Source organism: Ylistrum balloti, unplaced genomic scaffold (genome assembly GCF_031769215.1).
Source record: "Ylistrum balloti isolate Yb309-2 unplaced genomic scaffold, AGI_CSIRO_Ybal_v1 Utg371124, whole genome shotgun sequence".
NCBI lineage: Eukaryota > Metazoa > Mollusca > Bivalvia > Pectinida > Pectinidae > Ylistrum > Ylistrum balloti.
The window spans coordinates 460340-487415 of NW_026782617.1; the positions used below are offsets into that span (position 1 = coordinate 460340).

Genomic DNA, 27076 nt, shown 5'->3' on the forward strand with positions numbered 1-27076 from the left:
ACGTGTAAGCCAAAAGGAAAACGAAAGTACTAAGGGAAGTAACTCTACAAGTGGGCAAAACAAGTTCAATGATTTGACACACTTAGATAAACTTGTTGTTTACATATTTGAATGAAAATGTTAGATAAGATATGAATAAAGTGAAAGTTGTAGTAATCTGAGTTCTTCATTGCTATTTTCTGCGTGTTTATTTTTAAAGAAAATTTGGAATATTTTCGGATTTGTAGTATTGCGCAGTCTCCCAAAATAAAACAGAAAGTAGATAAAATTTTTCCACTTTGTCGTTTCCTTTTGGCCTAAATTTGTTTCACCATCAAATATTTCCATAGAATGAATAACGAAAAAAAGACATATAAGCTATGTTTTAAACGATATTATCAGGAAAGAACTAATAATCAAATTATGATCTTTTTAAATTTTTAAAATCTATATTTGTCGATGTTAAATTATAAGAAGAAATCATTTTGCTGAAATAAATATCAGCTACTCTCCTTATTTTCCCATTTAATATACCATGATAATAAATATTTTTCTCTGTTATATCATGGGCCTTCTTTTACATGTATTGCATGGTCTCCCAAAATTTAAACAGAAATACATGTGATTTTTTTCCCCAAACATGTATATATTTTAAAGAGAAAGTACACTTTTCTTTCTGAAAATGCTATCTCATGATTAAATCTTAGATTCTTTGTATTATTATTACAGTATATGGGCTAGCACTAATAATTGTTTGTATCAATCAGTTCAGGTGTTGTATATTATGAAGGAAGATTTACCCAAGAGAAGATTATTAAGATGATAAATATTCGATATCTGAAAAGCTGTGCCCAAAAATGAAATTATTAAATATTTTTTTCATTAAATCAATTAGGTAGTGTTGACTTGAAATAAATTTATTCTAATAGCTACTAAAAAGGAAATTGTTGGTTTAAAATTTCTGTAAACTTATTTTAACATTACCTCCTATGGCAGAAAGTGCAGTATGGTCATGACATGGTAGTTATCATCTTCAGTCTAATCTAACTTCGTCCGTCGTTGTCCGCCGTGCGTCGTCCGCAAACTTTTCATTCAAAAAACTTCTTCTCAAATACTAGAAGGCCTAGGGGGCTAATACTTGGCCCATAGCATGCTGGCATGGAGCCCAAAGTTTGTTCAAATGAATGACCTTGACCCACTTTCGAGGTCACAGGGGTCAAATATGTTAAAGTTTTTAAACAACTTCTCAACAATTAAAAAGCTCAGAGTGCTGATATTGGGCCTGTGCCATGCTGGGATGAAGGGCTACCACGTTTGTTCAAATGAATGACCTTGACCCATTTTCAAGGTCACAAGGGTCAAATATGTTAAAATATACAAATGACTTCTTCTCAATAAGCAAAAGTCCAAGAGTGCTGATATTGGGCCTGTAGGATGCTTGGAGGAAGGGCTACCAAGTTTGTTCAAATGAATGACCTTGACCCACTTTCTAGGTCACAGGGGTCAAATATATTATAATATACAAACAACTTCTCTTCAATAAGCAACAGTTGGGGCAATAAAATTCATAGGGGTTAATATTGGCAATCTACTTTATCTGAAGGCATTGCTTCACAAGTTCAAAGCACACAATCATGATATTCATATAGAGTGAAAGTGTCCGAGTGTTCAAATCTTTCAACAACTTCTTAATGACCAAAAGGACAGAGGTACAGATATTTGGGCTGCGTCATGCAATGATGGTATTTTAACAACTTGTCAATAATTGGATGGCCAACAGAATTGACATTGAAGCTCCAACATTCTCAGATGAAGTTGTAACTATAAAGCCCTCTGTTTATCGGCAGACTCGCTTTTGTTAGAGTTTGGCTTGCTTTTTGTCAGATGACCGTTAAGGCCCATGGGCCTCTTGTTTCATTTAGAGATATTCTTATAAATGACCATGGTCTACATTCATGGTCATAGCTGGGTCCAATAAATTAAAAACCTAAAAAAAATCTTCTTTCTCTAATTCTTGGAGACACAATCTTGTTATTTGACCAGTTGTGATGAATTGCTATATTGTATCCTCATATACATGACTTTGACCTACTTTACTTAAGGTCACGGGGATCAATGTTAAATATTCTATGACCTTGACAAAACATTAAGTGAAAAACAAGATATGAATTAAGAGCAATTGTTTCTCATGTACATTGGCACGTTGTACATTACAAAACTTTTTTTTTGAGGAAGAATATTATTTCACCATTTTAGCTTTTAAACGAGTGATACTAGCCCTCTTGGTTTATTTTAAACTAATATACCATTGTTGTTTTGTTTAGGGTACCATCCCCAATGCCAGCTTCAACATCACTATGGCATCTCTGTCGTCCATGACGATGGGGGTGGATCAACTCAAAGAGAAATTCCTTCGCTGTCACAACTGCCGCACTAGCTATGACAGTGATGACAAACATCCACGACTGTTGCCATGCCTACATACCCTTTGCTTCAAGTGTGTCAAGGACAAGGTAATATAGTTCAAGATCACTGAACGTGACTAAGGTCACCGTAATCAATTGTCACCATAGTAAACATGACTACAGACTCTTTAATTAGCAGTGTACACATTAATTTTAATCAAGTTTTTTTTATTAAGCATTTATTCAAAGCAAAAAAAAAAAAAAAAAACTCTGGATAGATTTGTCGATATTATAATTTATTTTTCATATGTTTTTCTCAAATTGAACTAAAAACATATGTTTCTCATTAATTTTTAGGTCGCCTGAGCCGAAGGCTCATGGTGACCTATTGCCATCATGATTTGTCTGTCGTCGTGCGTCGTTAACTTTTCATATATTCAACTTCTTCTCAAGAACCACTGAATGGATTTTTACCAAACTTGGCACAAAGCATCCCCATGGGAAGCCGCTTCAAGTTTGCGAAGAAAAAAGGCATGGCCCCAATAGGGGCCCCAGGAGGGGGAAAAGGGGGTAAAATTAGGTAAATCTTTAAAAATCTTCTTCTCAAGAACCAATTGTCAGATTAAATTCATATTTAATATTTAGGGTCCTTATAGCAAGATCTACAAAGTTTGCGAATAAAAAAAAAAATCGGGTCAAAAACGGCCCCACTAGGGGGCACTCAAAAGGGTCAAAATTTCAACTTTGACCAATTTCAACCAAATTTGGCAGAAAGCATCCCTTAGTGAAGGACATATGAAATTATGTTGAAAAAAGTTATTATGTCCCCTTTGGGGCCCATAAGCGGTGTAAAAGGGGCCATATGTAAAAACCTTCTTTAAATGACATCTTGTCAATAATTATTGGATGGATTTTGACCAAACTTGGCACAAAGAATTTCCATGGGAAGCTGCTTGAAGTTTGCGAAGAAAAAAGGCATGGCCCCAATAGGGGCCGCAGGAGGGGGAAAAAGGGGGGTAAAATTAGGTAAATCTTTAAAAATCTTCTTTTCATGAACCAACAGTCAGATTAAATTCATATTTGATATTTAGGGTCCTTATAGCAAGGTCTACAAAGTTTGTGAATGAAAAAAAAATCGGGTCAAAAACGGCCCCACTAGGGGGGCGCTTAAAAAGGGTCGAAAATTCAACTTTGACCAATTTCAACCAAATTTGGTAGACATCATCCCTTAGTAAAGGACATATGAAATTATGTTGAAAAAAAGTGATAATGTCCCCTTTGGGCCCATAAAGGGTGTAAAAGGGGCCATATGTAAAAACCTTCATTAAATGACTACTTCTCAAGAACCAGTGGATGGATTTTGACCAAACTTGGCACAAATTATCCCCATGGGAAGCCGCTTCAAGATTGCGAAGAAAATGAGCGTGGCCCCAATAGCGGCCCCAGGAGGAGGGAAAAGGGGAAACTTGATACGAATGTTCTACACAAGGTCCTGGCATGTGTCTTAATTTTTTGGGGCGATTCAAAATCCAAGATGGCCACCCTGGCCTCTGTATGGCTAAGACATTATGGACTTCCTTTCAAGAACCATTGGGTTGGGTCATGTTCAAACTTGGTACAGATGTTTTACACTTGGTCCTGCACAAGTGTTGTTACATTTTTGCAACATTTTAAAATCCCCAGATTATTGACATATATTCCTCAGGTGACCGTTAAGGCCCCTTGGGCCTCTTGTTGTATATATTGATCATAGTGAATTGATGTTTGGTATTATTTAATATTTTAATTTTATTCTTATAAACAGTACCAACTGTGTGTGACTTTTTTTCATAAATTCTAATTCATCTTACCACAAAAATAAAGAATTGAAGCATTAGTGATATAAAGAAATTCTACAGCTAAAAACGTACAATGATACTGTTGTAATTGGTGTCCAATTGTGTCCTTTAGTAAAATTAAAGACCGTAGATACAAAGAATATTCACGTTACTTGAGAGCACCATAAGTATTTATCATTTCGATATGTTGTATACAGGTCGCAGACAAGAAGATTATGTGTCCCAAATGCAAGGTTGAGCACAAGACAAGTTCCACTGACATGAAAGAATTTCCTCGCGATGACACCAGGGAGGATTTGATGGATTTTGTCCGGGTACAAGAAGCACCATCTGAAATTGCCTGTCAATCTTGTGGAGAGGAGAGTGTTGCCACTCACAGGTGCCAGGAATGTGGCGAGTTCCTATGTAACAAGTGCAAGGAGGCCCACAAGAGGCTAACTTTTACCAAGTCGCATGAGCTTATTACCATGGAGAAATTGAAGAAGGAGCAGACTTTGGGCCCATTCAGCCATCCTCAAAGATGTTCCCAACACAATGAGAAGTTTAACCTGTACTGTTCCAAAGTTGAATGCCAGAAGCCAGTCTGCTATGTTTGCGTCTTATGTGAACACAAGGATAGTGACGGGCACCAGATTAGCAATACTGATGAAATTAGCATCAAGAAAAAGCAAGATATCTGCAAAGAAATGGACAACCTGAAGAAAACAGAGGAGAAGGTGACCAGTGTCATCAGAGATGTTGACATTGAGACGACAGCTGTGGGCGAGAAAGGTCGTGAAGTAGAAATGCAGATTGATGCAGCCTTCGATGGATACATAAAGATTTTGGAGAACCGTCGCGAGGAACTTAAAAACAAAGTAGCAAGCCATGTAGATCGGAAGACAAAGATTCTGGACACCCAGATGAGCACATTGACTGCCCATAGAAATCAGATAGAGGAAGCGATTTACTTCTCTGATCAGGCTTTATCATATACTAATTCCTCTGCCCTTCTCAAGATAGAAAAGACCATTATCAAGCGTATGAGATCACTCAACTTACAAGCCTTCGACAAGAAGCCACACGAGACTGCTGCAATTGGTTTCGCACACAAGGGACTACATGGTGAGATACAGAAGGACTCCATCGCCATGGCAAATGTGTGGGCCTCTTCAATCTACCCACCGCATACTGAGATAGAGATTGAGGGAGATGCCATTGAGAGTGAGGTTGCAACATTCTTTGTTTCTACAGCTACCTATACAGGTGAAAAGTCTGATGACAAAGCGGGAGTGATCTCTGCACGTGTAAGGGGACCAAAAGGTGGGTGGATATATAATATTCATCTAGAGACATACCCATGTCTGGTAATAAGCCCATTCATATTTTACTGTTTAATTGAATTATTAACGTATGGTTTTTCATTGATGATAAGCCCACCCTGACTTTTACTCATAGTTACTGGGCTTATCGTACTGTTCAGTGTGTGTGTTTCGTATATCTGATACCACAAAGAGTTTCTGAGAGAAATTTGCTGAAATGATATCACTGATGATGGGTGTTGTTCTGAAAATAAATGTTGTGACTGCGAGTTTCAAAGAAACAACATTGTAAATGATGTCTTACAATCGAAGTCAGATTTACTGTAAATATGGAAATTAATGTGAGGGAGAAATTTACGCTAATTACGCGAAGGTCATTAGATCGCAAAAATTTCCCGCACGTGTAATATTTTCAGATGTGCTTAAATTTTATAGATAAAATGAAATGAAAATTGATCTCGAAAATAACCCCCACATTTGTTTATCAAATTCTCTTGGTCATTGTACAAATGTTTACACCACTTTATTTATCTGTTTCGAGTAAATCCTTTCTGTTTCATTGCAGGAACGGAGAATTTGGCACGGGTAGACAACAGTTTGCCTGGTTCAAATGATTGTTACCGCATCAGCTTTATTCCTTTCGAGTCCGGTGACCATGTCATGGAAATCCGAGTTATGGATCGTCCAATTGGGACATTTCCATTCCAAGTCATTCCAAACACAGATATTAGCAGTAAGTTGAATTGTTAAATAAAACCCTGTACGTTTTGTTGTTCATTTTCTGGCATAAAAGATTTCAACCCTTGCCGTGAATAAATATAATTTTTCTTTCCTTTTGTCTTTTCAGTTTCCAATATTCCAGCAGCCATTCTTCAGAAAGCAAAACGTGAGTAAGAAATTTTTTTACAGACTTAACTCTAAACAAAATAATTTTGATAACTTGCATTCTTTTTTGTCTTATGACCCAAAGTACCTGAAATGAAGTACTTCATCGCATTAACTAAAATAGTATTTTAGATTGTACAAATGACACACAAAGAAATAGCACAATTTAATACAGATTTGGATAAGATACAGCAGAGCTGAACAATGAATGAAACTACATCATACACTTTTGTCCAAGGACTTGTCAGTGATTCTAAGGGCCTAAATGTTAAAAAATAAGAGGCAGCTGAAGAAAATCGAAAGTAATTGTAAAAAATTCAAAATCAAGATGAGGAGGTGCATTCGCCTCATAATATACTAAATTTCGTATTTTTCATAAACCTGATAACATTAGAAGAGCGTCAAGTATTGGTACATGTATCATATAAAATGTATGATTCACATTGAATTTGTTTGATGGCTTCCATTGTAACTATGATGTATTTCGTCCCTACAGGAACCGAGTTTTCTTTTGACCGTGCCCGTGCACATAGAGATGTGACTGTCTCCCCTGATGGCAAGACTTTCCTAAACACTGCAGCAGGCACCGAGCCTCATGGCGAAAACCCTCTTCAAAAATACAAGGGTGCCATTAGCACTGTTCCCTTACCAGCTCCTGGTAGCCATTATTATGAGCTCTATGTCCGCTACAAGATTCGTCGCCCCCTTGAGAAATGCAACCTTGTATTCGAGATCGGCTTGGCACGTGGTGGCGTTGTTGATAATCGTCACCATGTAGAAGGCCAGAACTTTGCATGGTCGCTGATTGGTGCACACCACAGTGATTGCGACAGGATCTGCCTTCACATCGCTCATGGCAACCAGTGTATCTTTCACGACAGTCTGTCCATGAATGAGGCTGGAGCTACGATGAGTCGCAGCTTTGGGTTCATGGTGGATACCGACAAACAGGAATGGAAGATCTTTGATTGTGCCAAAGGCGAGCAGATCTGTGTGATCGATGCTGTCGATGGTTCAGAGCCACTTTATCCAGTTGTTGCAGGTTACAATCCCTTCCAGGTTGAAGTTACCATGAACCTGCGTACCGGAAACGCCATCAACCAGGAATAGAACAAGGATAACAGATGGTTTTGTGACTAGCTAAGAACACAAGACTGTACCATATTTTAACTGTATATAAGGATTCTGAGTATATGATACTGCTTTGAATATATCCTAGAGGTAATTTTTGCCAGATCAGCTGACAATATAATTTGAAGGGGAATTTGAAGCCAATCTTGCTTATTAATTGATATGAAAGTCACAATTTAGAGTTATGCATATATGAACATATAATCATTTATTATACTTTCATAGTGATTAGTCTTTTGGTTAGAGAGAGGAGTGAAGGATAATGTAACCTTAGACAGACAATTTCTGTCTGTGAAATGATAATGTAATGTCAATATTCACATTTATTATACTGTTATTTATATTGACATTCCCATTGACTGCGAACAATCAGAAATGCAGCTACTGATATTAAACTATCATTTTAGAGACAGAAGTTTTCAATCTTACCTAACCTCAGGTGAAGATCTGAGGTATGTGGTTCATCGCAGTTTGTGTTTCTCAAAAAGATGAGGAACGGATTGGTGCTGATGTAGCTGTGTCCTTTGACAAGACACTTTACCAAAATTGCTCTGATTGACATTCAATGGGCCTCCCGTATGTTGTTCAGTGAGGTAGCCACCGGCTACTGATGGAAAAACTGCCTTAAAATGACCCAGGCTGTTCGGAGGGCACTAAACCAACAAACATCTTTAAAGACCTTGTCTGAGGCAGGTGTCTGGAGTTGTCAAACTTATAAGTATCACTGAACTTGTCCAGTTTTTACGTTCATCACAGTTGTATATTGATTTCACTCAAGATGAAGAAGTTATGCCAACCGGTAAATAGAGTTTGAATTTTATAAGCAGTTTATCTGCTGATGCACATTCAATATCTTATCATTTTCGGGATCAATTTTTTTGTTAACAAGGTAAAGTGTTATAGCCAATACAGTGTAAGCTTACTTTGTAAATCGCAAAAATTATCATTTTAACGTTTTTTAAGGCATTACAAATACTGATCATTTTGCTCCAGTTCTCTCCCTTGTCATTTCCATTCAGTTCACATATTTGGTTGAATAGATTTAGTTACACAACATCTTGTTTTTCTATAATAAAACTAATGAAATAAAAACAGGTTTTTCAACCCAATCATGCATCAATATTTTGCACAAGAATATTGCTTCATTTCCTCATGACGTTTCTATCATGAGCTAATAACATAAATTAATTCCTGTTCACAAGGGCAGATAACTCTGCATTATGAAAAGACATAACATGCAGTTGTCATTTGAATTATCTCTTCTTTTTTTGAACTGAATGTATTAACTGAATGGCCATTATATTTTATGCTGAAATCAAATTTGCCATTATCAGCAACACAAATGTTTAGTTTCTTGTATATCCTATATAAAAAAAACCCCACATTCTTCCAAGTTTAAAACTTCTTAAGCCATCCACAATGAAGACAAATCACCCAACGCTCCCTATGCTTCAGACCACTAAATACACCAGACGAATCAGTAATGACAACACTGGTGGTAATGTTGATATTAAACATCTCCTTTTTGAAGTATGGTGTATAAACATGCAACTTCGTTGACAATACTTCTCAAATAAATTGGCCGACAGAAGTAACATTTTTCTTTTACTATTCAATATGTTTTTTACTTAAAAATTTGTTTATATCTTAATATTTTTTTTGTGTGGAACAAAATCAATTGAATACTTCATATATATTTTTGTAAGTTCTTGAATATGAAATTTTCTTTGTTATGGTTTTCCGTGGTGATGTGAAGTTTACGTTACTTATGGTTTTCCATGGTGATGTGAAGTTTACTTTAATTAGCATATACATTTTTTTTACACAAGTTACTGACAAATGCTGTGTTTTACTGCATAATGGTGTAAACCCTGATAAGAAAGTTAACTTACCTTACTTGTAGTCCAAACTTGTATGCTTTGTAAGACTTTATAGCATTTGTGTCAGTACTACATTAGATAGTTCTGTATACAATGTATTTCAAAATCCTACTATTTTACCTGTTGTAGTAGAATAATCTTTAGTTGAATTACACTGAATATATAATGGCAATTTTAAACATTTATTTGTGGAATTATGTATATGACATTTTTTTTTTTTTTTGTTCAAGTTTGCAGAAAGATAACTACTAATGACTTCTTAAAGCAAATTATTAATGGAACAACTTTGTCAAAATTGCATATTTGTGTTGTGATTTTTGCATTTCTATAATGCTGTTTTGATTGTATTTAAGCATCTCAATAAAATATAACAGTAAATGGCTTTCCTTGATGTATGACTTTAAGATTTGGATAATTAACAATAGATAGAATATTTGTAAAAACGATTCTAGCACTGCTCGTCTTTGAATTAAAGGGAAAAAAAATCATGGTGACCTTTCTTGGTCAGATGTCTATACCTTTGGTAGCCACAGTATTAGAAAGAGCATTAAATGAAAGAACAATATTAGCTACTGTTTAACATATTTACATATTACAAGTGGAATGACGTATAATTACAGCTGTTTAGAGGAAATTTAAGTGGAATGACGTATAATTACTGCCGTTTAAAGGAAATTTAAGTGGAATGACATATAATAACTGCTGTTTAAAGGAAATTTAAGTGGAATGACGAATAATAACTGCTGTTTAAAGGAAATTTAAGTGGAATGACATAACTGCCATTTAAAGGAAATTTAAGTGGAATGACGTATAATAACTGCCGTTTAAAGGAAATTTCTGATACAACTCTCCAAACATCAACTAGAATGTTTTATGAGGATATCCTAAAGCAATATTTAGGTACAGGAAAAATCAAAGGGTGATAACTCTTTTAAAGTTTTTGTGTGGAGGTACAAAGTCCCACAATCGATGATATTCAGTAAATTCTTCTGGGAACTGCTGTGGATACAAAAAGTAAACCAAGTCCTCTCTAAAAAAAAGGACAGAATGTAGGTCGACAGTGAAGACAACACAAACAGCTCCTTCCCAATTCATAATGTATTTGTGGATCAAATTGTTGACATGTTGGATCACTCTTGACCTATACACAGTGATATATTCTAATATCGGCATGACCACACACAGGACTGGAGAAGCATGAGGAATACTGGGACTATGTTTTCTGTAGTACCTTTCATTGATAAACATGTATTAGGATGGAATGGAACTTTGAAGACTTTCAGTAAAAGTAGCCGAAACTAAAGCTTTGGTATTCTTACACTATTACAGACTGTTAAAGGGACAAAGTCTAACTGAAGTGGTATGGAAGTAAACAAATATACGGCTGATTTTGTCTCACCTTATGGCCTTTCTTCCCATAAACCAGAGAAGACTCGATCTTCTGTAACACTAAACATGTTAGAATAGATGTTCTTATAACACAACCAGTAGAAGATTAATGTGTGACGTTTCTATGACTACACGGTCAACTTCATCTTATAACACAATCAGTAGAAGATAAGAGTGTGATGTTTCCATGACTACACGGTCACTTTCATCTTATAACACAACCAGTAGAAGATTAGAGTGTGACGTTTCTATGACTACAAGATCACCTTCATCTTATAACACAACCAGTAGAAGATAAGAGTGTGATGTTTCTATGACTACACAGTCACCTTCATCTTATAACACAACCAGTAGAAGATTAGAGTGTGACGTTTCTATGACTACACGATCACCTTCATCTTATATCACAACCAGTATAAGATTAGAGTGTGACGTTTCCATGGCTACACATTCACCTTCATCTTATAACACAACCAGTATAAGATTAGAGTGTGACGTTTCTATGACCACACGGTCACCTTCATCTTATAACCAGTAGAATATTTAAGTGACTTTTCGATGACCACACAATCACCTTTGTCAGACAAATGATTAATGTGAAGCATACTCTGGTACATTGATCTCACACTGACAAATGTAGTGTATGAGTTGGTAAGGAACTGACCAACTTTCTCAACCATACCATAATCCTATGTACAAAGGTAGAAAATGGTGTCAAATAACCAACCTGAAGAAAATATTCCTAAATTCCCGAGTGTGTTTGGTATTCCTTGGTTCCGTTGACATTTTATGTGTCCCTAGGATTAGGCATGAGGCCAAGTTTAAAAGTTTTCCATTTGAATCCAATGGATTAAATATGACACATGTTATTTTGCACTGCAGTAAAAAAAATGGCACTTAAAAGTTCTAAAAACAACCAAAACAACAGCAAGGTATATAATGCCTTCCTTTTTGTTTTATTTATCATCACGATTTTCTCATCATCACTCAAACAAAATAAAAAATGAAAAAAAAAATACAATATACAACCTAAACAAAAGCAATGAGAACTTGAATACTGATAATGGTTAAAAATAAGTTCAAAAATATGAAAAAAAAAAAAAAAATCACAACTGAATGTATCATCGTTAATTCATTATAGCTGCATAGTCTTTCAAAGACAAAAAGGAACACAAAAGTGATATTTTGAAATTCATGATAAAAAACTCAATTACAATTGAATGTATCATCGTAAATTCATTATAGCTGGTAGTCCTTCAAAGACGAAAATGAACACAAAAGCAGTATTTTGTAATTTAAAATGTCTTGCAAACATTGTTTTCTGATACAAGTTATGATTTGATATGCATAATGCTGAAACTGATAAACCATAGAAACCGCTAACACAAACACACACACACAAAAAAAAACATGAATTAGGAAACTGTACGTGTCAATCTAAATACTGAGAGAAGTTAATGATTATGATAATACATTAAAAGCTGTGTAGTATCTGTTAGGACTTTTCTGTATTAGAACATATGATTACACATTAAAAGCTGTGTAGTATCTGTTAGGACTTTTCTGTATTAGAACATATGATTACACATTAAAAGCTGTGTAGTATCTGTTAGGACTTTTCTGTATTAGAACATATGATTACACATTAAAAGCTGTGTAGTATCCGTTCAGACTTTTCTGTATTAGAACATATGACTTCACATTAAAAGCTGTGTAGTATCCGTAAGGACTTTTCTGTATTAGAACATATGATTACACATTAAAAGCTGTGTAGTATCCGTAAGGACTTTTCTGTATTAGAACATATGATTACACATTAAAAGCTGTGTAGTATCTGTTAGGACTTTTCTGTATTAGAACATATGATTACACATTAAAAGCTGTGTAGTATCCGTAAGGACTTTTCTGTATTAGAACATATGATTACACATTAAAAGCTGTGTAGTATCCGTAAGGACTTTTCTGTATTAGAACATATGATTACACATTAAAAGCTGTGTAGTATCCGTAAGGACTTTTCTGTATTAGAACAGGAGTCTAGATGGAGTTAATGAGAATACAGTGACAAGGGAGATAACATCAGGACAATCTCTGATAAGTAAGTGAAGAGCTGTAATAGAAAGGATTGGCTGTGTCATACCACCACTTAATAACACATCACAATTATTGTTATATCACATCATGCTAATTAATCATCAAAATCAACAAAAGAAACATTATAACAAATTGTTTCTCATTTCTTGTTTATAAATTTCATTTATTTTATAACAAGTTATTTCAACTTATACAAATCACTCTTTCTGGCACACTTGTAAACATGTGAGGAGTTTTCCTGTGAAAGGGAGTACTCGATTTATACCTATGAGGTCACAAAGGTGACCCCCTACCTTTTCACATCTGTTACGGGAATCCCAGACTTGTTTAACTAGATGAAATACTACCTTATTTTCCTTATTGGAGGGCATCAAAAAACCTGATTACATAGGTCTCAGTATTCGATTCTAAATGTTGTAAAGAATAATTTAATTCCAAACCAATTCAAACAAATGGATTACAAATTTTAACATCAAGTGATCTTACTAAAGTAAACTATTGATCTTACAACAATTGCAAAGCAAGTTTTTCCAACTTATATTAATTACTTTTGTTGGCTCGGATGGAAGCACACAAGGGGTCCCAGTGTGGAAGGAAACCAGAGACCATGGGGAAAACCCCGGTGATTAGCATGAGTGATTACGTTAATCATTCCTAGCACACACCAGTATTTTGGTACTGATTGATGGAAGTTGGTTGATTTTGATTCTTAGCAAAAGTCATATTATCAAACATCTCGACTTCTAATGATTCACAAAAATATTGATGGAAATTATCATAAAAATTAATCTTTCATATACACAAATCAAATAATTTTTCTACATACTTATTCTTCAAATCTAAAAGTTAACAAAGGTATTGTCAAAGGATTAAAATTCGCCAGCATGTACTCCCAATAAGCTATCAGGACGTGAAAGTGTTGAGTTTGATTGGTCCATGAGAATTCAATTTATTTTCCGAATATGATTATCAGGTAAAATCATCTATCTGAAATCACAGTGACCTTGACATTAATATTTTCTGACCTCAAAAGCAATCCCTAAAAAACCATTCACATTTAGAAAGCATTGTGTGAAGTTTATTATTGAATGTTTCAGAAGTATTAACATTGTTGTCGGGAAATGGTGATGTGTATGGATGGAGTGGTAGACAACATTATCATATAACCCCCTTCCATTCTTTGATTGAGCAAATCACATTTAACAACATAACAAATAATTTTAATCATCATTTTGTCTCCAAAAGCAGCAGACAAACAATTTGCATTGACTTTTATGAATATCACATTGAATAAGGTACTGTTTATATTTCCAGTATATATTTTTCCTCATCTATCACTGTCATGTTCATATTTCATATCACTGCGGTAATCTAGTCCATTTTAAAATATCCTGTTAGTCAGGAGTCTAAATTATACTTATTTTTAAAATCATCATATATATGTAGTCCTATAACAAATGCCTCTCAAGGTTAATATCATGGTTTTAAACATTTATATACAGGTATTTAATCTTTACATAACTGTGAAACCTGACAATTACCTATTAAATATCTGATCATAAACTTTATTTATCATGATATAAATCTTTGAAGGTATATATTATAGCACTAATAATACACAGGACAATTAATGTACACCACAAAATTTTTGTCTCAATTTAATTTTTGCCCTTTTTTGTCCATGAACGTGTAAGACAAAATCTCTTTTTATATAATCCCAGAGGGCAAAATGAACACGGGGCGAATTAGTGTATAATGGTCAAGGGCAAAAATAACCAGGTATACAGTATTATCAATTCTGAAACAATGCTTATTTTCTCTGTGCTGCTTTAGAAATCAAATTTTTCTGTCCATCACATTCCCCCCCCCTCCCCCTATATATGTATTTACTGACACCAACATTATACAAATTTTTATAAAAGCACTCACACATGTTACATGTTCTAAATTCACACTACACACAAGTATCCAATTATGCTCGATGTGATACAGTATCTTATAAAAACATCATCCCCTTTTATTCCCTCATCCATCACCGAAAGAGACGGTTTGACTTCATTTTTTTGCTCATTGGTTTATTTGACGACATCCATGATGGCAGTTTTCGTTTCGTTCCAGTAGTTTGCGATGATTCCCCCTCCATGTTCTGAGAGTGCTGAGAAGCATCCTGGGAACCTACTGACTGAATCAAAGAATAAAAAATTCAATAAGTCAGTTAAATAGTTCATCAAAAGACTGACAGCCAGGACAAACATTGAAAATTAACAACCTTCATGAAAATTGGAAATTACTGGATGGTACTAATAAAATTAAACTTTCATGTTGGAATAGTTGACATATTTCGGCAAACAAGGTATGAATCCCTTGTTCTGAGGATGGCATACCTAGTATGCAGTAAGCTTCAATTCATCCTACAGATGTTGTCTGGTCCTATATACATGCTATTTACACATCTTTGAACCAGACTCCTGTATTCCACCAGGAATCCATCCTTGGAAGACTGATGATATTACTGAATCTATCAGACCTGACTTTGGATCTTGTTTCCTTCATATTTTTCCATGTTTGAATTGAAATAAATTCACGAATTATACCTAAAATCAAGGAAAACGTCAATACATACAGACTGGATGATACAAATTTTCAAACTTAAAAAAGGGTATACACACCTCTGATGAAGGGACTGGCTCACTGTTTGTTGATGACACTGAAGCGCCCTTCAGTGGAGAGGATGTTACAGCACCACCTAAGATGACCAGCTCCCCAGTTGGTAGCACCTCCTGACCGTGTTTCCATGACAATGATGCAATAACTAGTTTGATGTGACTATATTCAATATATTCGGGCAAAAGGTCTTTGATCTTCGTCAAATAACTGATGTCTGGAAAAATAAATATTGAAATATTGTATGATTAATGGAACCCCCACACTCAGCAATGGGTCAAAATAAGTTTAATCAGGCACTGACAACAGTTCAAATTTTCTAGGCTTTACCATGATTTTAAAACAAAGAGGATGTATTCTGTGTGGAAATCATAACACGGAAGAACCTGTCCTATCTATATAAATTACCATTGTAAGAACAGTTGTACCTGATTTTAAAGGACCTCTTATAACCTCTGTGACAAGTTGCTCTATCCGAGAATTGACTCCCAACTTCTGAATGTCAACCTCCAGACCAATTTTCACTGCCTCGCAGAGATGAGATATAATCGTGTTGGTTTTAAAACAACGTCTGGATGCGATTTCTCCCTACAAATCAAAGCATCAAACATGAAAGTCACACTAGTAAATAAAAAAAAGTTGCTGAATGTAAAATTTTTTATTTTTGTATTAAAACAAGTTTGTGGAGATCTAATTTGACTGGCTCTGGTATGCTATACGATTATCATTTTTTTTTTGGTGATTTTGCTACTATTGTAAAATCCTTGGTTGAAAGAATTCTTCAGGACTAGTGATTTTTCTGTAATTTGCATATGCTAAATAATACAGGGGGACTAAATATTATAAGAAATTCCAGTGGAATCTCATTGACCATAATTGTATGACCTTCATTGGTTTTCCCTTGTTTGCTTCTTATTTATCCTTTTCAGAGGCACAGTCAGCCATTTTGTTTTTGATTTTGTTTTATTTTTATTTTTTTCTCACTAAAAACAAAATTGATCATCCACAATAAGGGGCCAAGCTGGGGGAGTGGAGCCAAGACTTGAGATTACCACGGTAATATATGTCTTGTCCTCAAGAAACAGCAATAACAAATTTATGATCCATGCAGTACTTCTCAAGAAACACAAAAAAAAATTCAAGATGGCCGACTGTTAACCATTTGTTTTTTGATCAGTCCAAAAACTAATCATGTGCAAATAATGACCAAGGGAAGTCTTCATATGATTGTGAAGATCTATTAAGACATGGGCCTTAACTGTCTTCTGAATACAGAGACCTATATATGACAGAACCAAATAGATTTAAATTGCTAAACTACTCTACAGCTTATTAAGAAGACATTGTCCATTCATATAAACATGAAATCCTCTTCCTTATACATACTACTACATAAATACCATGCCCCTGGACCTATATCTAAATTTTAAGATCTTCACACATTTGACCCCAAAGACCTTATAAATAGGTCAAGGTCAATCATTAGAATTGATTTGGTTGCCCTTCATCTCAGCATGCCACAGGCTCAACATCAGCGACCTGGGCCTTTTGGCTATTGAGAAGAAGATTTAAACATTTTATATCACTGTGACCTTGAAAAATGGTCAAGGTCATTCATTTGAATTAACTTGGAAGACTGTCATCACAGAAGCCCAATATCAGCATCCTGGGCCCATTTTGGTTATTAAGAAGAAGTTGATTGAATGGAAAGTTCATGCACAGCGCAAGGCAGATAGTCCACAATGACAGGTGAAACATGATGGCTATTGATCCTTTGGGTCAGCTGACCTAACAAAGTACATCCAAATACAAACAGCTTCAAAGAAATCATCATTAGTGTAAGGAGAAATGTATTCTTAGTTTGCAGAAAGTGACAAACATTTCTGAGCCTTAAACTGGAAATTAGGTAAACTAGAAAACATAATTATGTGCTCTTATTTCAAAATTTTTTTTTTTCAAAAACGATTTGGCAACATGAATTTCAAACCATTTAATGTATGTATTTGTTAAATTTTCATAATTAAAATTATGTTTTTATTTCCACATGAAAGTTAGAAAAAATATTTTGTCGGTCAAAATTCTTTTTTATCCAATCAATGGGTCAAAAGTTTTCGTTCCAGCTACAGTAAAAGTTCCAGCGATCAGCTCTTTAAAGCAGATAACACATACAATTTATTTGTTTTTTTAATCACTTTGAATTTCCACACACAGTACTATAAAGCACTCTCTGTGCTTACTTAAAGTCAAAATCCAAGATGGCTGCCAATTGGTCTTATTGTTTTCCTAATCAATTCCAAATTCGACAGAGCACAACTAAGAACCAAAGGGAGGCTATATATGAAATCTGAGAATGATCCACTTCGTAGTCCACTGGCAATGGACAACAACAGGAGATTAGAACAGCTCATCACCTGATGAAGGATGGCTTAAAAGTGATTGATAAAGTTGTAAGAGCTTTATACTTACCACATCCATCTTTTCTTGATTGTACATGATGTAGGATGTCCGCTGAGTTTCTGTTAGTTTACAAATGTCAAGACTTGAGGACACCTACAACAACAATACCATGGAGGTTTGACTTCGAACCTGATGGTTAGAATTGTAAAAGTAATGATGTTTCTAAAAATGAGAGAACACAAACTTTAAACAGAAACTGGAGTTTTCATATAAAATGCATAGTTATCAGCTACTTTAAACCTATATATTTCAGCGGTAAGCACAAATTCATCATTGCACAAATTTGATAAAAAGGGATAAATGTGCTTAAGTTTGGTTGCACAAAACTAAGTAAGTTTACAGTATTCAAAAACTTTAATTAAATTTTTTTTTTGCTAATTTCTAATCCAGAATTATGCCAAATTCAATTTGATATTTCAATACATGTACTTACTTAAGGGTGTGGTAATTTTAAGCATGGGATAAAATGCTGCTTTCTTATTCCATTATCTCTTTATAAACAAAGATAATATGTACTCCTGCTGGGACAACTTACTGGACTGACTTCCATAATACTCTAATACTGCATGGTACAAAGTAATATGTGAAAGGATTATTCTGCCGTTTAGATTAATTCAAAGTTTTAATATTCTTTTCAATTTCATCTTAGTAATATCATCATTTTTTTGTACACACTTCAGCAAAATTCTCTCAGGCCCATGGGAATCGTAACAAACCTTTCCAACATCTATCTCTGGAAAATTGTCCATTTTACACTCTGAATGTTTGATGCAGAAAGAGGTGAGGATGGTGATGAACATGTCTCCAAACTTGTGAACTTTGGCCTGTGGGAAATCCTCTAGTTTCATCATCATATCTTTGGTACTTGGCCTGCAGGACACAATAAATCACCACTGACAAATCACAGGCCAACAATAAAGAGGTAGGACAACAAAATAAAATGTTTTTGGTGGAAGGGAATTGATAGACTGAAGTCTGATTTTTCATTTTGTCTCCTTTTTATATTAATTGTTTTAGCACAATCTCGTATATTTTCCTAAATTAGTTGTATGAGATTGTTATTTTCTGTCAGAAAAAAAGTTACATATTGTTTATTATTGTTTTGCATATGATCCAACCACCCAATCTCAAAAGTGGTAAAATGTTATCCTTTAATGATCATCAAAATCTAACAAGGTGTAAAATTTCAAAGTCATGATAGCATTAAAGTTGAAATGAATGTTTGAGCATTTGTGAATCAATACTTATTTCCCAAACTTTTAAATAGTGAAAATTCTGTACAAATTACCTCCCCTTATTGCAAACAGACAAACATTCAAATAGTGAAATGTTATTTGAATATTCTGTAGAAACTACCTCCCCTTATCACAAAAAGACAAACAAACAAATAATGAAATACCATTTGAATATTTTGTACAAATTACCTCCCCTTATCACAAACATAGACAAACATTAAAATATTGAAATGCCATTTGAATATTCTGTACAAATTACCTCCCCTTATCACAAGCAAAGACAAACATTCAAGACGGGTATAGGAAAATAATCAGATGAATTCAAAGAAATTTAAAGCTGAATGAAAGCATGTTCAGCATTTTTGTTAATGTACAAAGGCATAACATCAAGTGTAGCAAGTAATATCCTGGTAACTAATTAATGTATGTCAGAATGATGATTTCCCGGCCACTAATTAATGAAACTCAGAATGATTAATTCCTGGCCACTAATTAATGTATGTCAGAATGATGATTTCCCGGCCACTAATTAATGTATGTCAGAATGATGATTTCCCGGCCACTCATTAATGTAGGTCAGAATGATGATTTCCTGGCCACTCATTAATGTAGGTCAGAATGATGATTTCCCGGCCACTAATTAATGTAGGTCAGAATGATGATTTCCTGGCCACTCATTAATGTAGGTCAGAATGATGATTTCCTGGCCACTAATTAATGTAGGTCAGAATGATGATTTCCCGGCCACTAATTAATGTAGGTCAGAATGATGATTTCCCGGCCACTAATTAATGTAGGTCAGAATGATGATTTCCCGGCCACTAATTAATGTAGGTCAGAATGATGATTTCCTGGCCACTCATTAATGTAGGTCAGAATGATGATTTCCTGGCCACTCATTAATGTAGGTCAGAATGATGATTTCCCGGCCACTAATTAATGTAGGTCAGAATGATGATTTCCCGGCCACTCATTAATGTATGTCAGAATGATGATTTCCCGGCCACTCATTAATGTATGTCAGAATGATGATTTCCCGGCCACTAATTAATGTAGGTCAGAACGATGATTTCCCGGCCACTAATTAATGTATGTCAGAACGATGATTTCCCGGCCACTAATTAATGTAGGTCAGAATGATGATTTCCCGGCCACTAATTAATGTAGGTCAGAATGATGATTTCCCGGCCACTAATTAATGTAGGTCAGAATGATGATTTCCCGGCCACTAATTAATGTAGGTCAGAATGATGATTTCCCGGCCACTAATTAATGTATGTCAGAATAATGATTTCCTGGCCACTAATTAATGTAGGTCAGAATGATGATTTCCCGGCCACTAATTAATGTAGGTCAGAATGATGATTTCCCGGCCACTAATTAATGTATGTCAGAATGATGATTTCCCGGCCACTAATTAATGTATGTCAGAATGACGAAGACACAAAAGTGTTGAAGTAGTTGGTTACAAGCTCCAAAGCGATACAGTTTAAAGTTCAGGAACGTAATTCTATATCTATCATAACTTTCAATGCAAGATTGATAGCAGACCTTGGGAATACAAGGGAAATAACTCCTCTTAAATCTGACACCAAGTGGCCAAGTGACACTTCTATGTTTATTCTGAATGATCAGGAATACCTGAGATTTTAGCCAGGCTATTACATTTATCATTCAACGACAATCTCAAAGTGACCACTTGAAGATCAAGACTGACCTTATATTGGCCATGTCAAGCAGAACTTTATTGCTGGCAATAGAATACGGAGCATATCCAGTCTCGCCTGCCATTTCATTCCTCCTCTTTAACAGCTCCTTGTACAGTTCATTCTGTCAAACAAACAAATAAACTACTTGATTGATGTTACTTAAATATCCAGCTGTCAGCCCCAAAAAAGTCTAGTCATATCTAAGTACTGTGGTTTGTTTGCTTGTTTAATTGCCCAGTGAAAATTTTTAATGCACGGCCTTCTTGCTTCAGTAGAAAAACCTAAAAATGCAATGTATCTGTGTTGGTATCCTGGCATTGTCGCAGTGTGAATATTGCATGAGCAGTGAAAGACCTTCAATCCTGACTTTAAATCTAATGATTTTCCATAGTTCAGTCCGCTAACAAATGTAAACGAGACTAATATTGTAAGATATATAAGTGAAACACAATAAAACTATTTTCTTTAACAAAATTTGTGATTAAAGCAAAATCGTACAAAAAAGCCGTGAAATAAGACATTGATTGTGCATATTTATTTAATAGTCAACATATGTTCTTTTATGACACATGAGTTTTTACCTTATGGTTTATTCTTAATGTATGCGTAAAGCACAGCTGTAGTGTGTTAATAAATCTATCGTTAATTTCAGGTCAAAGTTATTTCCCTTTATTTTTCACTTCTTAGGCCAGTGTAAAGTACATGTTTACAAACCAGGTTGTTTTTTTTTTGTTTTTTCAGTGTTTTTGTGTTCAGTATGAAACTCTTACGATAATTAAGTGCCTGAAAGTTACAGTAAGTGTTTGATACATGAAATCCTGGCAGCAATTGCTAGCATATTGGAGTTCAATGATTGGATCACTTTGAGACACCTAATGAGTTAATTACACTGGTTTATGTGTCAGGATTATTGTACCACATTCACGTTTACGGTGTCTGTGTTCCAATCTATAAACAGATCATTACTCTGATCAGTGCCCCTGAAATGTTCTACAGCAGGCTTTTTTTTCATGACCAAATTAGCACCCCGATATGTGACTCCCTACAGGTATTTTACAATGGTGGTACAGAATTAAAGAAAAAACTAAATCATTGTGGACTTGCCGTATTGCTGAAATCTTGAAAGATAATTGGAAACAGTACCCATTTTGAATAAATAATTCGGAGAGGAGAAATCAAGAAAAGGTTATTTTCCTCAACATAATTTGTGAATGGCTTCATACACAAACATCACTACTGACCTGTAAAGCTGCCATCTGTGCTTTTAGTTTAAGTGTTGCCTCATCCACCACTGGTCTGATTTGAGGTGAAGATTTGGGTGTATGTTGAAACTTGTCAAGACTGACCTTCCTTGAACTTGAAGTTGAACTAGTTGAGGCTGTCACCACTGGGATTGATGGTCTAAACAAATTGAAAGTTGAGCTGAGATCAACATATGATCTGACAAGTCACAGCGGCAAAATTTTTATCATGGGAGATCATGTAACTTAGATGTATAAATGTAATATTTATTTTTATAGTTTACAAATGTGCAGATTTAGGTTAGAGCCTCAGAGAGTTCACAGATGTGCAGATTTAGGTCAGAGTCTAAAAGATTTTACAGATGTGCAGATATAGGTCAGAGCCAATCATATCCTCTCATACTTCTTCACATTCCAAAGTTATATAAACTTTTTTTTAACATCATTTTATAAAAAGTTGCAGAAATTTCTTCAGAACAAATGCAATGCTCATAAATATCAAGTCTCCTCTCTACCTCTGATCAACCCTTTTTTCCCTGTGGGAAGGGAAGTATTACAGTTAAATATGATAGTCTATTTTTGCAAATATTGTGTGAACTATGATTAGGCCTGCTAGATATTGTAGTCAGTTTCATAACTGTATCCTTCAAGAAAAAAATGATGTGTCAGATATTGCAATCTTTCTTTTAAGTCTCAACTAATCAGACAAAGGCGGTTTCTACTTATCTGCTAAAATGTAACAAATATTTCAACATCATATTTACTCACTTAATACAAAGGCTGATAGCAGGTCTTTCTTCAGCAGCCAAAGCAGCACTGGGTGTCATCTTGAGCGACACATCTGTAACTTTCCTATTCTTTGTCAGCCAATTTCTGCCTTTCTGAGATATTTCTACGACCGACCCAAATCCAAAATCAAGAGGCCGCTCCATCAGATATCCCTCTAGGATTAAAGCCTTACCTGTCATGTTATACACAGAATCATGATAAAGGGGTTAATGGTATATGTGTAGTGCAAACTGTCAAATACATTCATGAAATTTTTACAAAAACAAATATTGGAATACACATAGTTTAAAATGAAGTAAAAACATACTGTAGAATCATTAATTTTTGTGGGAGATCTTAATCCACAAATTTATGCCCCTGAAAATAAGAATTAGCATGAGTAGAGCCAAATTTATGCGATCAATGCCAATGTCCACAAAATAGGAAGAAAAACCACAAAAATTGAAATTTATAACAAAAAAGAACATGGGTATCATTCAATTTCCTGGTTTCTTAGAGGGCGTTTAAAGTCTAATTGATCATAACAGAAGATGTCAGTATGTCTATATACATATTCTAGGTCCTATATCACTCTGATGCAATTTCATTTCTCTTTTCACTTCAACTCACTTACCAAAAGCATTCCACCATCTGACCTTCCTATACCTGAAAATCAAGGGTGTAGTTATATTTTCTAATATCCATCACATCGCCAAAACAATTAGTATAAATACATTGATGACTACCTGTTATTACTGCTATGCTAGCCTTCCCTCTCGTAATCATTCAGAAATAAGTATGTCTGTAAGACAAAAATGTCTTCTTTCCTAAGCAAACCAGAATCTGATAAGACGTAAAACTTGGTGTTGTGATACTTTGGGATAAATATGAACCGAATCTGTAGAGAGGTTTTTAAGATTTGACATTAAGAATGGTACTGAACATGACATGATAGACATTGGTAGCCTTACATTCCCCTCTCCTTTAAATGGCATGGGACATAAACAAATTTCTTAAAAGTCAAGAAACATACAGAGAGTGAGTATTAAGTGATTGTTCAGCCTTGTTTTATTGACAATTTAAGATAATTTTTCTTTTTCATCATTTTCCCAAAAAATAAACTGAAGAACTTTTTATTATTATTTTTTTTTTTTGCATTTTATCGCCAAGTGCTATTAAAATTGGGCAGAACAAATAATGAATTATTTTGATATAGACAATTATTATTATCATTATCACAGTCTTAACGGCCCATAAACACGTAAAAGGTCATTAGGGCCATCAACTGGTGCACAAAACCATTGTATAATGTCTAAAATTTACCAGGAAACTTTTTTTCTTTAGTTAGGACAGAATTACACAGAAATGTCTTACTTTCCACATCCAAAGTCTTCATGAGTGGAAAAACGTTGCACTTTTTTGTCAACAGATCCTGTTAAAAACTTAATAGGGGCCATCAGTCCGTATCTGTTGCCAAGAATCTAAACATAAAACATTTAAAAAGCTTACTTAAATACTGGCTCTATTTGTGATTTGTGATTTATATTTAAATTCTACAATGTGATTTTACAAAGACATTGAATATTTTTTAATCAAGCATTTCTCAAATTTAAGTAAAACCAGATTGACATCATGGAATTTCTACAACTTTTGAAAAGAAAAACTGAATGGGAGGACCCTAAAAATTTTTCCTTTGGAAAAAATTATTGTATGCTAACATATACTGTACTTTTCCCCTGGAGATCTGAAATAAGAACAAATCATGAATTTCATAAAAAAAAATAAGGTTTCATGTTAAAGAAATGTCCTTTGATAACTGTAAAAATTCTTTACCTAACCAGGATTTATATGGTTTCAGTGACTACAACAACCAATAAAAGCATACAAATCTCTGACATGTACTAACGTCAATGGCTGAGAATAAATTCCTGGCCTCCTTCCCATATTCTCGTTCCTCGTCCGACACCAGACTGTCAGCCATCGACCAGTTCTTGGAGTCATAGTAATTCTGCTTTTGGCTCATCTCAATCCTGAAATCAGAACCAAGTCTTTAAAAAACATGGAAAAGTATGCATAGTATTTTTAAAATGTGAACTTTTCTTAAATGAATATTTTTGCTTACTCATTAGATATAAGAGTATATTTAACACAACAGCTTTGTGACATACAATATCTTGTGTATACATTATACAAAGAGGCCTGTGCATCTGTGAGCTGAAGAAAAAGCTACCCATACTGTAACTAACACTTGGACAGAAAGAACAAACTATTCTGATCTTTGTTTGTTGACTGTGGCAACTGATCAAATTTTGCAACCAGGATCAAATTGATTTCCTTAAAGAAAACACAAGACAGACAAATGAATATCATCTTTTAATACAAATTAAAGAGTGAGACACAGTAGAGCCAAATAACGAATTAAACTGCATCATACGACTGTTTCAGCCTTCTACAACTAGCTAGTGATGCTAAAGGCTTCAATTTTGAAATTTATAAGGCAACTAACGAACATCAAAAGAGAAACAAAAGAAATGTTGAATTCCATAATTCAATGAATTTTGTTATTTCCATATTTCTGATAATTTCCAATTAAGTTGAAGAATACTGAGTCCTTAATTTCGCTGTGGCACACTCCATGCGATTAAGAAGGTATATGACATTAAAGTCAGAGTATCAGGCTGTACTATGACATAACGAGTCTGCTTTGATCAGAAATCTTATTGTATCTACCAGTACATACTTTTTACGACAATTGTCGCAGCAATTTGCAGTTCCACCAATGTCAGTCAAGTCTCGGTTTTCAAAATGACCCAATAACAACCTGAAAAGTTCAAATGAAATAAAAATATTAAACAAAAAATCCTCAGTTTTTCATGAAATTTGAAAATTACAATTCCAGTCAACCAGCAGATTTTGAAAACCAAAGGCCCAAGGGACCTGTGTTGCTTGCCTGACTAATTCAGTAATTTAATAAAGAATTTCAAATATGATAAATAATTTTTGAAATAATTTTGCTACTGGGTAATGTTCTTGTGGTCAAACAGAAGTCAGACTCACCATTCATCAAAATTGTTTCAAACCAAACTTGGACAATATATTTGTGCGGAAGAAGGATTTTTTTTAGAACTTTAGAACTGATGCCAAACTCCTAGTTGATACCACGTTAGGTTACTTTCAAGTAGGTATGCTTCAGACCAAATTAGGACAGAAGCAAGGCATTCCCACTAAAGACGGACTTCAGAATATTTCCACTATTTGGTTCTGTCCCTGGCTGAGATCCACCATTTTTACCAATTTTATTCCCCTTCACTCAAGTAAGCTTCAGACAACAGACAAGCTTCTAACATCCCTCCCCCCATCCTGTCCTGGTAAAACAAAGCCCGATAGTCAGTTTTAAGGTATGTTAAAGACACCTCACTGTATACTTTAACTGGTATGTTGATTTTGTACATTCTGAGTACATATATATATATATATATATATATGTATGTATATCATACCAGTCTCTAAATTTACTTACAACAGTCAATACCCACTGTTGACTGGGGAGGTTCTACCACACATCTAAGACATACCTTCGACGACACTTTCCAACAATGGCCAGGTATTGCTGCATTTTTTTAAGCATCTTCATTTTGTGTTCTTTAAATCCAGTATTTCTAATTTCATTAATGAAATGCCTGAAAAATGTGAGACCAACTTAGTACACAAATCATTCTGAATGCATCATAAAACCAAGCAATCTGTCAGTCAATCCCTCAAACTTCTAATTATGTAATTACAGATTGTTGACAAATGATACATACCTGGCAGTGTTAAAGTCACCGTTTGAAAAGAAGACATGACACCTGCTTGGAATTCCATCCCTGCCTGCCCGACCCACTTCTTGATAATAGGACTCTATATCCTTGGGAGCTAAGAAAATGCAGGAAAAATAAAAAACCAAGAAAATACCAACATGTCATAATAATCGCAATCCAAACTCAAATTCAATACCAGAGTTCCTCAGAACTGTATGTGTCGCCTGCATAAAGTGTCACGGTCACCCAGAAATTGAACTGGATGTGCAACGATCAACCATAAAGTTGTAATACCAAATT

At 34.7% G+C, this 27076-nt stretch overlaps 2 protein-coding genes across 2 annotated transcripts in view; one reads left to right on the forward strand and one right to left on the reverse strand.

The window, feature by feature from the left end:
• The first annotated feature begins 2325 nt into the window (after positions 1-2325).
• Positions 2326-9593, forward strand: LOC132560865 (E3 ubiquitin-protein ligase TRIM45-like). The gene is made up of 5 exons (XM_060225569.1): positions 2326-2492; positions 4420-5524; positions 6089-6256; positions 6371-6409; positions 6905-9593. The coding sequence occupies exons 1-5, from the start codon at positions 2337-2339 to the stop codon at positions 7516-7518; spliced, it is 2082 nt and encodes a 693-aa protein (XP_060081552.1). The 5' UTR covers positions 2326-2336; the 3' UTR covers positions 7519-9593.
• Positions 9594-12540: 2947 nt separating this feature from the next.
• Positions 12541-27076, reverse strand: part of LOC132560866 (bifunctional 3'-5' exonuclease/ATP-dependent helicase WRN-like) — a 31221-nt gene continuing 16685 nt past the window's right edge. Inside the window, exons 16-29 of the mRNA XM_060225570.1 lie at positions 26783-26891; positions 26552-26656; positions 25717-25797; positions 24883-25006; positions 24351-24457; positions 23611-23642; positions 22977-23169; positions 22209-22368; positions 20976-21088; positions 18740-18893; positions 18033-18116; positions 15995-16154; positions 15572-15783; positions 12541-15084 (exon numbers count right to left, since the gene is read on the reverse strand). Of these exons, the coding sequence (XP_060081553.1) occupies positions 14935-15084; positions 15572-15783; positions 15995-16154; positions 18033-18116; positions 18740-18893; positions 20976-21088; positions 22209-22368; positions 22977-23169; positions 23611-23642; positions 24351-24457; positions 24883-25006; positions 25717-25797; positions 26552-26656; positions 26783-26891 (1784 nt within the window). The 3' untranslated portion in view covers positions 12541-14934. The remainder of the gene's footprint in view (positions 15085-15571; positions 15784-15994; positions 16155-18032; positions 18117-18739; positions 18894-20975; positions 21089-22208; positions 22369-22976; positions 23170-23610; positions 23643-24350; positions 24458-24882; positions 25007-25716; positions 25798-26551; positions 26657-26782; positions 26892-27076) is intronic.

Coding starts and splice junctions, on each gene's coding strand:
- LOC132560865 (XM_060225569.1), top strand. CDS start 2,337: ATGGCATCTCTGTCGTCCATGACGATGGGGGTGGATCAACTCAAAGAG. Junction 5,525..6,088: donor ACGTGTAAGGGGACCAAAAG/GTGGGTGGATAT, acceptor GTTTCATTGCAG/GAACGGAGAATTTGGCACGG. Junction 6,410..6,904: donor CATTCTTCAGAAAGCAAAAC/GTGAGTAAGAAA, acceptor TCGTCCCTACAG/GAACCGAGTTTTCTTTTGAC.